The sequence below is a fragment of the Sarcophilus harrisii genome, chromosome 2, assembly GCF_902635505.1.
Source record: "Sarcophilus harrisii chromosome 2, mSarHar1.11, whole genome shotgun sequence".
Lineage (NCBI taxonomy): Eukaryota > Metazoa > Chordata > Mammalia > Dasyuromorphia > Dasyuridae > Sarcophilus > Sarcophilus harrisii.
This window is the reverse complement of record NC_045427.1, coordinates 452787281-452800882: the sequence shown is the minus strand read 5'-3', so window position 1 is coordinate 452800882 and position 13602 is coordinate 452787281. Positions and strand designations below refer to the sequence as shown.

Genomic DNA, 13602 nt, shown 5'->3' with positions numbered 1-13602 from the left:
ATTAGCTCATTTGCTCCTCGTAGCCACTTTGGGAGGATGCTCAGTTTTATAGATGAAGCAAATAAAGGGTAAGTGACTTGTCCAAAGCTAATATCCGAGACAAAATTTGAACTCAGGTCTTTCTGACCTCAGGCCAATGCTCTATCCACTGTCACATAGCTGCCTGTGATGCATATGAACAAGAAACAAAAGTCTGAAAGGAAGTCAAGGAGGGATGATCATAAAACAAAGCATATAGCAACAGCCTTGAGTGGCTGTGATAATGCTGTGTTACTAGGTCGGAGATGGCTAAATCTTTGACAATACTTTTGAAGCCTATCCCCTTTCCTTCATTAATGTGTGCACCAGAAGTTGTGGGAACCTGGCTAATATCAGTAGTTTCATCAGTAGGTGAGTTCAAGTCAACAAGCATTTGTGAATCATCTGTTATGTGCCAGGACTATACTAAAGTACTGAAGGTACAAAGAAAGGCAAAAGGCAAATCCATAAATATGTACTAACAAGCTAAAGAAAGGATAAATTGGAGATTATCAACACAGAGACGGAACTAGCATAGCCATTAGAAATAACTGGACCTCAGAGAAAAGGCTAGGATGTCTGGCAAGATGGCCAGATGAGGGGCTGAAATGAGCTCAGATCCTCAAAGAGATAAAAATGAGGAAGATTAAGTAGGGAAGAAAAGAGAAATCAATGAGCCCTCCAAAAGAATAGCACTGATGCAGAGCCAAGAGGGCACAGTAGCAGGAAGGAATCCAATTAACTGGATCCATATCTACCACCCCTGCCCAAACTTTTCCAAACAGATCTAGAAATTTCACCAGGCTGAATCCTAATGGGGAAATCCAAGAAAGAATCACAGTGGGTCACTCTTCCAGCTAAGATCAACATACAGATGTCTGTGGACACTTGAAACAGGTACCAAGACCATAAGGAGCACTCCTGTGCCCAGGGAGGGGCAGGGCAGTGGGAAAGAAGGCAGCTCAGACCCATACTGGGGCACATCCGGGTGACATTTGGCAGCTTTGGCACCCACTATGCAGTGCAAAGTCATAGGTCCAGGGTGGAGTGAGGAGACCTGTTTCCAGGGATAACATTCTGAGATAAGAAACAGGAACAGGTCCTGGGCTATGTACAGAGTGAAGAATTTTAGAAGTAAGGAGCAACTTTGTCCTAATCACACCACTTTCAGAGCACTGAAAGCTTGCAAATCCGAAGCCTATTCCAGAAATCCTGGAATAGCACAATACCATTAGAAAAGTAGCAGTAGAACCTAAACTTTCCTTCCACAAATGTACTAAGCCCAGATACTATCTTCAAATCCCAAATTAGAAAGTAGGCAGGAGGAATGAGCAAACAAAAAAGAATTCTACCATGAAAAGCTATTACAGTAATAAAGACATTCAAGACAAAAACTTAGAAAAAACTCCTAAAGATCTCTTATCAAAGCCTCAAAGAAAAACACAGATTGAGTACATTTTCAAATAGAATTCCTAGAGAAATGAAGTCAGAATTTTAAACAGTTTCAAGATGCTTCAAAATGAGCTCTAGAAGGGGAAAAAAATTAAATGAGAGCTATAGTAGAAATGATTGGATTAACAGCATGGCACAAGGACAAAACCTTTGCCCTTTACAGAGAAGAGGGTAATGATGACATTTGAACCTCATTATCATCTAAACTGGTTAAAGAAGGGAACAATACATATACACATATCCATACAGAAATATATTTCACTCAACAGGGAACTAAGAGGAAAGAGGGAAAAGAAAAAGAAAATTAGCAAGAGGAAAAGTTAAGGAAGGAATTAGTCCTAAGCAAAACAAACTATAACTAAAGATGTACAAAAATATTTACAGCTCTCTCTGAGGTGGCAAAGAATAAGAATCTGAAGGGGTGTCCATAAATGGGAAATGAAAGTAGAAGAAGTTAATGATTTACAAATGTGATGGATGGCTATTGTGCTATAAGAAATGATGAAGGGGATGGTTTCAGAGAATCTGGAAAGATTTGTATGATCTAATAAAGAGTAAAGAACAATTTATACGATTACAACAAGATCTTACAAACAAAATTGAAAGAATTAGGGATTCTGATCAGTATAATGACCAACCCTGATTCCAGAGGACCGATGATAAAACATGCTATGGCATACCTCTGAGAGATGAATTCAAGAATACAGAATGAAACATTTTCTTTGGATGGACCAAAAAGGATATTTGTTTTGTTTAACTATACATATTTGTAACAATTGTTTTTGTTTTTCCTTCATTCTCAATTGAGGGAAGGCAGAGTTTGAATAGGAAGGAGAAAAGTTGAATTTGTTCTATTTGAAATATATACATATGTATATATCTGTACATACATGCACACACAAATATATAATGTCTTTTCTTTTTTTTTTTTTTTTTTTTTTTAATTTAATAGCCTTTAATTTACAGGATATATACATGGGTAACTTCACAGCATTAACAATTGCCAAACCTCTTGTTCCAATTTTTCACCTCTTACCCCCCCACGCCCTCCCCCAAATGGCAGGATGACCAGTAGATGTTAAATATATTAAAATATGACTTAGATACACAATAAGTATACATGACCAAAACATTATTTTGCTGTACAAAAAGAATCAGACTCTGAATTATTGTACAATTAGCTTGTGAAGGAAATCAAAGATGCAGGTGTGCATAAATATAATGTCTTTTCTCTCCAGTCTGAATTCTGTGATATGAGTAATAGTTCTCTTAAATATGACTCTATGTCTAAAAAAACTTTGGCTCTTTCTGAAGAGTTCAATGATTAGCTCCTCATATTCATTCTCTTTCATGGTACAAATAATGATCTATTGAAGCAAGATCTTCAACATTCATTAAATTATTGAAGTTTTGTCTAGTTTCTGATGTAGGGAAAGCTTGACTTTCTGACTTCAAGATTTTCCCAAATGATTTTTTTTTGTTTTTATGGCCAGTATAAATTATCTTATGTTAAATAGTATAAAGCCTTCCCGGTGATCATTTGTTAAATACTAGGAATGTTTTTTCAGTATAAATTTCCTGGCATTAAATTTCCCCTCTAAATGTTGCTCTGTGCCTGAAAGCTTTTCCAGATCCTCCTTCACCTCGGGGCCTTCGTGCTATAATTTATTTCCTGTTTGTTCTACATATAGCTTGCGTGTACTTGTCTGCTTACTGTCTCTCGTGAGCTCGCGGAGGAAAAGCCGGTGTATTTTCCTGCTTTTTGTATCCCCAGCGCTTAGCACAGTGTCTGGCACGTTGATTGTTTATTGACTGACTGAAAATCGATGTCTAGGAGTCAAAATGTGTTAGATGCTTTTTCTCATATGAGTTAATGGGGGGGGGAAAGAGTTTCTCAACCTTTAAAGAGCTTAGAAATACGATTTGTCATTGCTATCATCATCAGTCACAGTCAGGGAAGTTCACAGACGTCCTTCACCACAAAGGCGGAGACCATTAATAATAACTAAGGACAAAGGAGAAGGGACCCCAGTCGTCACGGAAACCACAGCTTGGGCAGAGAAACGCGGAGAACTACGTTTCCCAGAATTCTGCGGGCTGTGACCCAAGCGGTGACTCGCCCGCTCCCGAAGGCAGTCTCCCAGCGGCCTCCGCGGCTCCGCCGGGTCCTTGCGGTCTCTGGCTGCCTTTGGTCTCCGGGATTGCGGGGTACGTCGGGGGAGCGAGTTGGTTCCGGGAGGCTCCGGCGGTCCCGCGGGAGAGCGTGTGGCAGCTGTGGGGTAGGGGAGGCAGTAAGCCTGGGAGAGCCTGCAAGCCTGGGAGAGCCTGCGCGTGCGTCCGCGTGCGCGCCCCCGTGCGCGCCCCCGTGCGCGTGCGCCCGGGCCTGGCCCGTCAGCGCGGGAGGGAGTTTGGGCCTGGGTGTATTCGTCTTCTGTCGGCGTGCGCGGGGGCGGTTTGCGGGCAGGGCCTCTCCGAGAATGGGAGGTGGCCCGGGCACGCGCCCCGCACCGCCCGGGAGGACTGGCTGAGGCCGAGGGCGGCCCTTGCTAACCCCGCGCCGCGCGGGCCTGGCTGCCGCCGCCGAGCCCCCCGCCCGCACCCCCGCGTGGGCTGCTCGGGTCCCCAGCATGGCTTGTGAATGCGTGCGTTTGTCTGTGTCTCTTGGCGTTGCTTTGGGGCCGTTGATCCGGACTGACAGAACCGCCCCGTTGTTGTCGCTGTTGTGGTGGTGGGTGATGCTCAGTCGCTCCTTCCGGCCCGGCCCTTCCTGGGGCTTTCGCCGCCTCCTTCCCCGGGGGGGGGGGGGGGGGCGGCCGGCCGAAATCAAGCGGCTTCCCCGGGGCCGCGCAGCCCCCAAGTGGGGCCGGACTCGAACCCGGGTCTTCCAGCTAGCCGTGAGCCCCCCTGCTGCCTCCGGAGTTTCCCTAAGCCAGGACGGGGAGGCGGCTCCGGGCCGGGGGCAAGCCTGACTAAAGCCACTCTGCCCCTTGGCCCCAGGTCTTGGCGTCCATGGAGCAGCACATATGAAAGTGGTGGAAGCGGCTTGAGTCCGTCCTGAGCAGAGACGCAACCTTGAAGTGAGATCTCTGGCCAAGGCTTCGGCAGAGGCTGCAGAGAGTCGCCGGAAGGGACACACCTTGATGCTGAAGTCATTCCGCGGGGGTGGACAGTGAACCTGGAGCATCAGGCCCTGCCTGCCCGGCAGAGAGGTGAGGATCACTGAGCTGTTGGGGGAGCGGGAGAAGAGCGTCCCATTAGCGCGATGAAGTGCTTTACATGCGTTGGTTCTCCTGATCACTCTGAGAAATTCACACCCCCACTTTATATATATGGAGCTTAAAGCCCAGAATTTCAGCAAGGTCACAAAGCTACTTAATCTGACTTCTCTATTTATTAATCTATTTATTTGACTCCAGAGACTCTCTGAAGTCATGCTTTAGGGGAAGAGCCCCTGGGGAGATAAATTATAAGGAAAGGAGTTTTCCCTGTCGTTAGGGTGTCAAGAGATGAACCAAAAGAGTGAGAGTAACACTGTGGCCACCTGATTTATCACATCCTAGATCCCAATGCTCTCTGTGTTATGACTTTTAGAGTAAAGAAGTTCGTGACTTGGAGTCTGTGAACTTTTTTTAAAAAATATTTTGATAATTATATATTTTCATTATATTCCTATTTTGTTTTATGCATTTAAAAAACATTATTCTGAGGAGGGTGTGGAAAGGGTATTTTACACACACAAAAAAAAATTAGAAATTCCAGCTTTAGAGATCAGAGGCAACCTTTTCTTATTCATGCACAACCCAGGTACCCTATCCCTGTTCAAAGCACTTCTCCCTGAAAGGAGGCCTTTGACAGTCTTGCTCTGAAATATCTGGGTACATGAACTTGTCTTTTAACTGCTCCAAGAATTTTTGCATCTTTACTCTTACTGTGTTTTCACGCAGTCTCTTGGACAGGTAGTCAATCATTTTTATCTTCATTTTTAAAATTTTTTTAAAAAAAGAACCTGTTCCTAAGGGATTGAGTGTCTTGCTTAGGGTCTCCCAGTAGTGATACTAGAGGCAGGTTTGAGTTTGGACACTTGGCTTCTCTAAATAGTGAAGTTCCATCTAGATACTATAATCCTAGTCAATTTTCATAGGGTATTATCATCATGTATCTCATTACCTTCCTCTGTGTCCTTTACTCACATTTATTCAGAATAAATGGTCTTGACAAAAAGTCCTCTATGACCTCATATGTACAAGTTAGAGACCACTGGGTTGTCAGGCAGGGCATTACCCTGAATAAAGGTTTGGATAATTAGAGGAGAAATTGTGAGGGCAAGCCAGATTTCTGGAGAGTAGAAGGAAGAAGTGTGTTGGGTTTGAGGGAACCTGGAATGAAGTGAAGACTTGGCTGGACCTAACTTGAAATTTCATTGGGGGATAGTGGAAGGTAAATTTGGACCTGTAAGAATGGGGTTAGATTGTAAAAGAACCGGAGCTAGATTGTGGGGAAATTGATGCAGGTCTTTGTGTTGGAGAGGAACCATAGCTTCGTGATCTTAGGCAAGAGACTTAACTCTGTTTGCTTTAGTTTCCTCATCTGTAAAATGAACAAACCACTCTAGTTAATCATTGCCAAGAAAACCCAAATGGGGTAACAAAGAATTGGAAAACTCTTCAGTCATGATTGAAAAAATACTGAACAATAACAGAGGAACCATAGAAGAGAAGAGACATCAAAATTGTTTATGCAAGAGTAGAAACTGATTGAGTAAAAAGTGATACAGAGTAGGGAAGATAATTGGGGGAAGCATCTAGGATGGCAGTTCTGAATAGGATTGAAGGCATTGGATGTGGGAGTTATTCAAGGTGGGGGCTAGGCAGTTCAAGATCTGTGATAGAATAAGGTGCACTGACTCTCTCATAGAGTTGGTCAAGAGGGGGAAGGGAAGGAAGGGTAGGCAGCACAATAGAGAAGAAGGACTGATGGCCTAGGAAAGAAGTGAAAGGTGAAAGGATTAGAGGCCACAGCGAGGGTTTCCCCTCCTGACACTCAGTCAAGTTAGGAGACGTTTATCTAGTACTAGTACCTACTATGTTAGCTTGCAAAAGGAATCTTTGTACTCAAGGAGCTAATAATCTAATTGAAAGGCAACATGCATGCAAAAAACTATATACTAACAAGATAGATGTAAATTAAGTTGGTGATAATCTTAGGGGGAAAAAGTACTAGCATTAAGGAGAACCAGGAAGGGCTTTCTGTAGAAGGTGAGATTTTAACTGATACTTGAAGGAAGGCGAGTTAGAGAAGAGAGAGTATTTCAGGAAAGGTTACATGGTCAGATATGAGCTTTAGGAAGATCACTTTGACAACTGAGTGGAGGATGGACTAAAGAAAGAGAGACTTGAGACAAGGAAATAACCAGAAGCTTATTAGAAAGTTAAGGCATGAGTATAGTGATCCAAAACAGTTCCTAAAGGACTAATGATGAAGTATACTATCTCCTTCTAGACGATGAACTGAAGCCAATTGAATGTAGACTGAAACATGGCTGTTTTTCACTTTTTTTCATTTTATTTTCTTTTATTCAAATCTTCTTTTACAAAATGACTAATATGGAAATGTTTTGCATAATTGCATTGTGTAACCTATATCTGATTGCTTACCATCAGGTAGAGGGAAGGAATTGTCAGGGAAAAAGTTAAGGCATGAAGTGATGAAGATCTACTTGATGGCAGAAAGGGGAAAACCCAAACAATTTCTTTGGGGTTCAGCTATACCTGAATAGGAATGAAGGCAGCAAATGTGGAAGTAATCCAAGCCCAGGACTTAACAGTTCAAGATCTGTAATAAGAGTAATGGTGCATGTGACTCTCATATGTTACCCCAGTTGGTCAAGATGGGAAAGGGAGAGGGGGTGACCAAGTACAGCACTGAAGAGAGATCACAGTTATGATGGAGACCAGGCTTAAAGTTTGTAGGACAGAGAAAGATGGAATGATAAAAGATTATGATCAGATGAAAAGATTTCAGTGAAAATGGAAGTGGTAGAACATTTGTGGGTAATGGCAAGTTCAACTACCTTTCTGTGTACCTAAGGTGGAATGGAGGAGGAAAAAGTGGGAATTGAGTAAGTTGAGGAACTGATTTGTATTTTGACATAGTTGCCTAGTACAGTGAGGACAGTAATTGGGGAGGAAAGAAAGAATATGAGCAAGACACTGGATTCATTGAGGAAAGAGTGTCCTAGCGGTAATAACTACCAAAATCTTGATTGGGTAATAAATATGAATTGAAGAGGGACAAATTTGAAGTCACTTGTGAGCTCAAAAATCAATTTCACAAGCACTATATGGGAGAGAACAATAAAATAGGTAGATAGTAGTTTGTTTGAAAAAGATCTTGAGTCTTTTAATAGACTTCAAGTTCTATATAATTCAGTAGTGTGATGTCAGCCAGAAAAAGCTAATGAAAACCTTAGGCTTCATTTAGAAAGTCTTACCATCCAGACAAAGAAGGTTCTAATGGACTCATCCTCCGTCAGAGTCCTGCAAAACAATGCTCAATTGAAGGCATTACATTTCAGGAAAGACATCGATAACCCTGAATACCCCAAAAATTAAAGGATTAATGAACAGGCCCTAGCTGTCATGTGGTATGAGGGTAGATTGAAAGAAGGGTTTATCATGGAGAACAAGAGTAAGGGAAGACATGAAATTGGACGTGGGAAGACCATCTAGTCCAACATCTCACATTTTTAAAAAAAAAAGTTATTTTTATTCTGACAACATTGAATGTTATTTAACGCTGAATAAAATGGGTATTTCCATTTACAGAGTAGAACAGAATAAGATGATATAAATGAAATACAGATCTTTATTATATATAGTTTGCTTTTCTTTTTAATTATATAATAAGTTCATACTGTAACTTTCAAAGCCGCTCTTGCTTGTCTATAACTCTTTTTTGGTCTTCTGTTTACTTATTTGTATTTTTTAAAAAGATGCTTCAATGATCTTATTTCCCTTCCTTGCTCCCTCCTTTCCTTTTTTCCTAGCTTCCTGGCTTCCTTCTTACCTTCACAAAAGTCATAGTGCAGTTTTAAGCCTTAATATCTTACCAGCCCAAATCAAAAGCAGCCAGTTTCTTCTGTAACCTTAATGGTGTTTGTTTTCAAACCAACTCAACTTCTGTCATAGTTTCTACCAATTTTTTGCCAACCCTAAGGGGTCATTTTCTCTAATTTGTCCAGCCAATGAGATGGTTTAAGAAGCTGTTTGGCAACAGGAAACTATGGATCAGGGTGTGCTTTGTTCCTGGATTTCCAGGCAGTAGATACACTCCTGGTCCTAAGAGGAACAGAGCCTAAATGAGGCTGTAATAGAGGTGTACCTTAAAATAACACAGTAGAGTAGCTAGACACTAGGGTTAGCACCAGCAAGAGCGAAGCTCTAGTCCTGCTCCTGATTCTTTTGATCTGTGAGAGAGACAGAGACAGAGAGAGACAGAGAGATAAAGAGTGTGTGTGTGTGTGTGTGTGTGTGTGTGTGTGTGTGTGTGTGTGATTAGGGCACTAACTTCCCTGAATCTTAGTTTTTCTCATCTAATCTATAAAATGGAGATGGTAATGATAGCACCCCTCTCAAAAAGGTATTGTGAGGCTGAAATGACATGGCATGTGTAAAACACTTTTCCAAACCTGAAAGCATTTGATACATGTCAGTTTTCATTCATTATTCCTTGATGTCCTTCTTTTGATTCCAGATTCATTATTACAATATTTCAAGTAACTGTCATAACCATATTTGCCTCTAAGATAAATCTTATCTTAGAGGTTTATTGAGAGCATATCATAAGTGGACCCAAACAGTGAATCAGCCCTAGAGTCCCAGACTTGTCTTATTCTGGGAAATAAAGTCATGTACCCAACTGCAACCATGTAGTCAGCTCCTAGTTTGATTGGAATAGCCCTTGGTAGTTGGGGCCAATTTTTTACTCCCACATTGACAAAGGAAGATAGAACCTTTTTTAAATGCAGAAATCTAAGGTACTTTTAAATTCAAATTGGAATAAGCACAGTGTTTAATAGAATTGATTGCTTTTATTTAGATGCTACATTCCTGGGTTCATCAATCATTCACTTTATAACTATGTGTTCTCCTTCCTTTCTCAGGTGGAAAAGGCCTGGTCTGACCAGTGGTCATTTTTCTTGATTAAGAAAGTGGCTTTTTGTCATTAACAGGGTTGGTTGGACCTTTTTGATGTAAGATTGACTTCTCAAGCATGGAAGCATCCATCCAAAGACCACACCATCCAGGCCCCGGAGGAGACAGCAATACCACAGTAGACAACCATGGCCGTGGCTTCTATGACTTTTCTCTGTCAATCCCCTTCCCATCCTCTATGGAGGCAGAGATCGCCTGCCGCTCTTTGAACCCGGATCCTGAGCCTCGTCGGAGTGGTGTCCAGCGGGAGTTAACTGTCATCGGGAACAAATTGATTCTTCACTGGAGAGCAGAAGAAGCACGATTCTTTCGAGCTTCTGTCACCACCTTCCTGGACTATCTGGCTCTGGTGCTGCAGACAATGGAGCGTTTTGGGCCCCCAGGGTCCCACTGAGACACCTCTCCCTGATCCACTCTTGTCCCACAGGCCCTGGCCCAAGTACCCCCATAACTCTCACCCCTATTCCTCTAATGAAGAGCTACCAAAAAGGCTAAGCTTAGAAAATGTGGGAAAACAGAAACCAAGACCTCTCCCCAACTTCCTTCCCTGCTTATTCCCCTTTCCCATACCACCATCCACTTTTTAATACCACATTCTCTTCCACCAAGAAGATGGAAGTTGGAACAGGAGGATCTTGATTCCACTTGCCCATTCCAATATGAACTTGTTACAGAAAAATAAATCTCATTATACAAACACACACAAACCCCAAACTAACTGGCCCCTTAATAAGGAGCAGTCAATTTTGCCTTCTCATAGCTCATAGCGTAGACATCAAACTTGGCTTAGAACTTGAATTGCAGAAGGTGTGGGAATTTTTTGTGTTGTTTTTGGGGGGTGAGGTGGGGTGAGGGTCATCTTTAACAACCCTCAGGGGACAATTGGTAAACAGGAATGAAGATCGAAGATACTTATATATGTGCATGTCATCCCTCTCATTAGAATGTAAGCTCCGTGGGGACAGGAACTGTTTGCACTTTGGTTTTTGTTTTCCTAACTCTTAGCATGGTACATGAAGTATAGTGAGCACACTTAATAAATGCTTGTTGAATGGTTGCTTGATTAAGATGGGAATATCTGGAAGGACTTTAGAATGCTTGATTTTCCCTCAGCCTCTTTTGTCCCTTCCCTTCCTGATCATCAGAATGGAATCTCATTATGGATAGAACAATAGCTGATAGCAGTAAGTCCTTCCTGTCCTCCCCTCCTGGTGCACCCAGGAACGCACATACTTTCCTCTTCCCTTCTTCCCTGTGCCTCTTTACCTTTTAACCCTTCCCAATCTCTGCCTCCCTCTCATTAGTTTAAGGGTAGAAGGTTCAGCTGGGCCCAGGAGAAGGAAGGAAATTCTTTTTGCAGGACTGGTTAGGTCTCTTGAAAATTAGAATTATCTGTAGGATTAATTCTATAAATCTAATGGCTTTTCATGTTTGTATTGAACTGGAAATTTTCAAATCCATATTGTTACAAATTCCTCATTAAATTTTTAATTTCCCTCAAAATTGTCTCTCTATTCATTAGGGTTCAAGACAGGGTGTCTCAGTTATTCTTTGTCTCAGGAACAATTGACCAAGTGAAACACATCCATGGACAAGTCACTTAGAACCTCTATCTCAAAAAAAAAATTGGGGATAAAACTATTTGCATTTGCTACTGCTTTTGTAAGAAAAGCAAATGGCAAACTATGATTAAAAAAAGCATTTATTGAGCACTTCTGTTGAGAAGCATTGTACTCAATGCTGGAGATTTTAGGACTCGGCTCTCAAGAACCTCACATTCTAATAGGAGACCACATAGGCTCCAGGGGCTTAAGAAGCAGCAGCAAAGTGGGTAGCTGGTAATGCATCTTAATATTTCGGTTGAAAAATATCCAATTCTGACACTGAGCTATTCAGTAATTGAGGACTTTTGAGAAATTTCTAAATACTCAAAAGCTGCATCTGCTAAGAAGTGGAGGGAAGAGTGTAGCACCTGCAGACATGTTATGTTACTGATGAGGTCTAGATTTAGGGTGGTCAGGGAACCAGATGAGATAAGGGTTCCTAGTGGTCAGGGAGTTAAATGATGAGGTCTAGTGGCAGGTTCAGGGTTCAGGGAACCAAATGGAGAGATTTGGCTCCCCTACATGCCCTTGGGAGTCAGTGCAAAGGTAGGGAGTTTGGGGAACCCCCCTTCTGGCGATAGGGATTCTTCGTAAAGGAATTACAAACCTGAAAACCTAGACTGATAAAAGAGGTTTATTATAGGCATTGGGAAGTCAGCCTTTACTATGCATGAATAGAAAGGCTGAATTCCTTAGTGGCAAGGCCTGACAGAGGGAAGTAAAGTTTCTAGCAGAAAAATCCCAATAGAGATATAAAGTCTTATTAGAGAAATAGGTGAGGATAAAGAGAGAGTAATGCTGAAAGAGAATATCCCAGCAGGCAGAGTTTGCTATGCCAAGAAGAGAATTTCCTTGGCATTTTAGTTCCTCTGCAAGGAACTAAAACTTCATTTTTATAATAGAAGCTTTGGCTACAAGCCAAAGGGGGCTAGTGGGTAGAGTTTCAAGTTGGCTCTTTTTATCTACAAGCTGGATTTCAGCTTGAGCTGGAATTGAATAGAAAATCTTCAGTTGAATAGGGTGTTTCTCCAATTCAATAGGGTTGGAATCTCCAGCTCCCAACTCAACCAGCCCCACCCACACAACAGAATGAAGCTGCTAGTCCTTGGGTAGGTCCCCACGGTGGCAGGATTCAAGGAGAATTTTTCCTTCAACTTTAGAGAGTTTCAGGGCTCCCCTCGTCACTACCAAATTGCATCTTATTTATTATAAAGACCACCATAAAAAGCCAAATTATAAAGTCTCCAGTCACAATTAAGGTTTAGTTTAAAGCTATATTCCCATGTCTTCACTCAGTTAATTCCACACACATCTATAGAGAATCATCTTGAGTCACTTAGGCTATTACATAGTAGTGGTATAACTTGTGTCCCCTTTAATCTGGGGGGGATGTGGCCTGATTAAACTGTGTCCCCTTTGGGGAGAAGAGTGCTCCTGACTCTCAAACCTCTGGGCACCCTTCCCAGACAACTCCCAGACAAGTAATCTCATTCAGTTGGGAAATTGGCCTGGGGCATAGTAAACATTGAGTTGCTCAAACTGCTCCCCAGCTCCAGGCCAAGACTAACCCGATATATCCAAGGATTTGTCAATCCTTCTTTGCTAAATGCCCTTCTGTGGACTTAGCCCATTGAGGAAGATGTTTTCTTCTCAGTGTAAACCCATCCCTGCTAAATTCCTAATCCGAAGTTTGCCCTCTAAGAAAACTTCTTAGTGTACTGTTCTCTAAACCCATTCTTTGCCATTTTTGTTTTTCTTTTGGCCAATTCTTTGGCAAAACCTGCCACCAGCCAAGGGGATCCTATTTCTATTAGGGGATCTCTTACCCTCAATTCTCACATCTCATCAGTATTTGAATTATTATTACATGCAATTGATGAGGACAATACAGCCTCGTCCAGAAGAGCATCTGCATTCAGTGGGAAAGACTCTTCCCATATATTATACACCTTTTAGATGCAAAAACTACATTCCCTGGGAAAGACTCTTCCCACACATTATGCACCTTTTGGATGCAAAAACTACATTCCCTGGGAAAGACTCTCTTCCCATACCCTATCTCAAGTATGTTTCTTTCGGATGCAAAACCCAAATTGTTTTGCTTTTGTATATAAGCCCAGAGAAAATGTCTCTTTGCAATTCTTTGACATTGCCCACTAAGAGAACATCTTGGTGTCTCTTTAATAAAGTGCCTTTTCTTATCACAGCCTTTTGTGTAGCGTTTCTCACTGCAAACCCGCCCTAACTTGGTGTTTTGGAGAACTAGTAAACCTACCCATATTCCTGCCACGATCCATACCTCATCACAATAGTAA

General features: G+C 42.0%; 1 protein-coding gene across 5 annotated transcripts; it reads left to right on the top strand.

The window, feature by feature from the left end:
• Nucleotides 1-3571: 3571 nt before the first annotated feature.
• On the top strand, nt 3572-11186 carry LAGE3 (L antigen family member 3). 5 transcript variants are annotated; one of them, XM_012553739.3, is made up of 3 exons: nt 3572-3678; nt 4468-4679; nt 9701-11186. In XM_012553739.3, exon 3 carries the CDS (start codon nt 9742-9744, stop codon nt 10075-10077), a length of 336 nt encoding a protein of 111 aa, XP_012409193.1. In that variant the 5' UTR covers nt 3572-3678; nt 4468-4679; nt 9701-9741; the 3' UTR covers nt 10078-11186. The 5 variants fall into 5 exon arrangements, with proteins under 5 accessions (XP_012409193.1, XP_023349900.1, XP_031810203.1 ...); XM_023494132.2 differs by having other exon boundaries at nt 3673-3749; XM_031954343.1 differs by lacking the exon at nt 3572-3678 and adding an exon at nt 4105-4198.
• Nucleotides 11187-13602: the final 2416 nt, after the last annotated feature.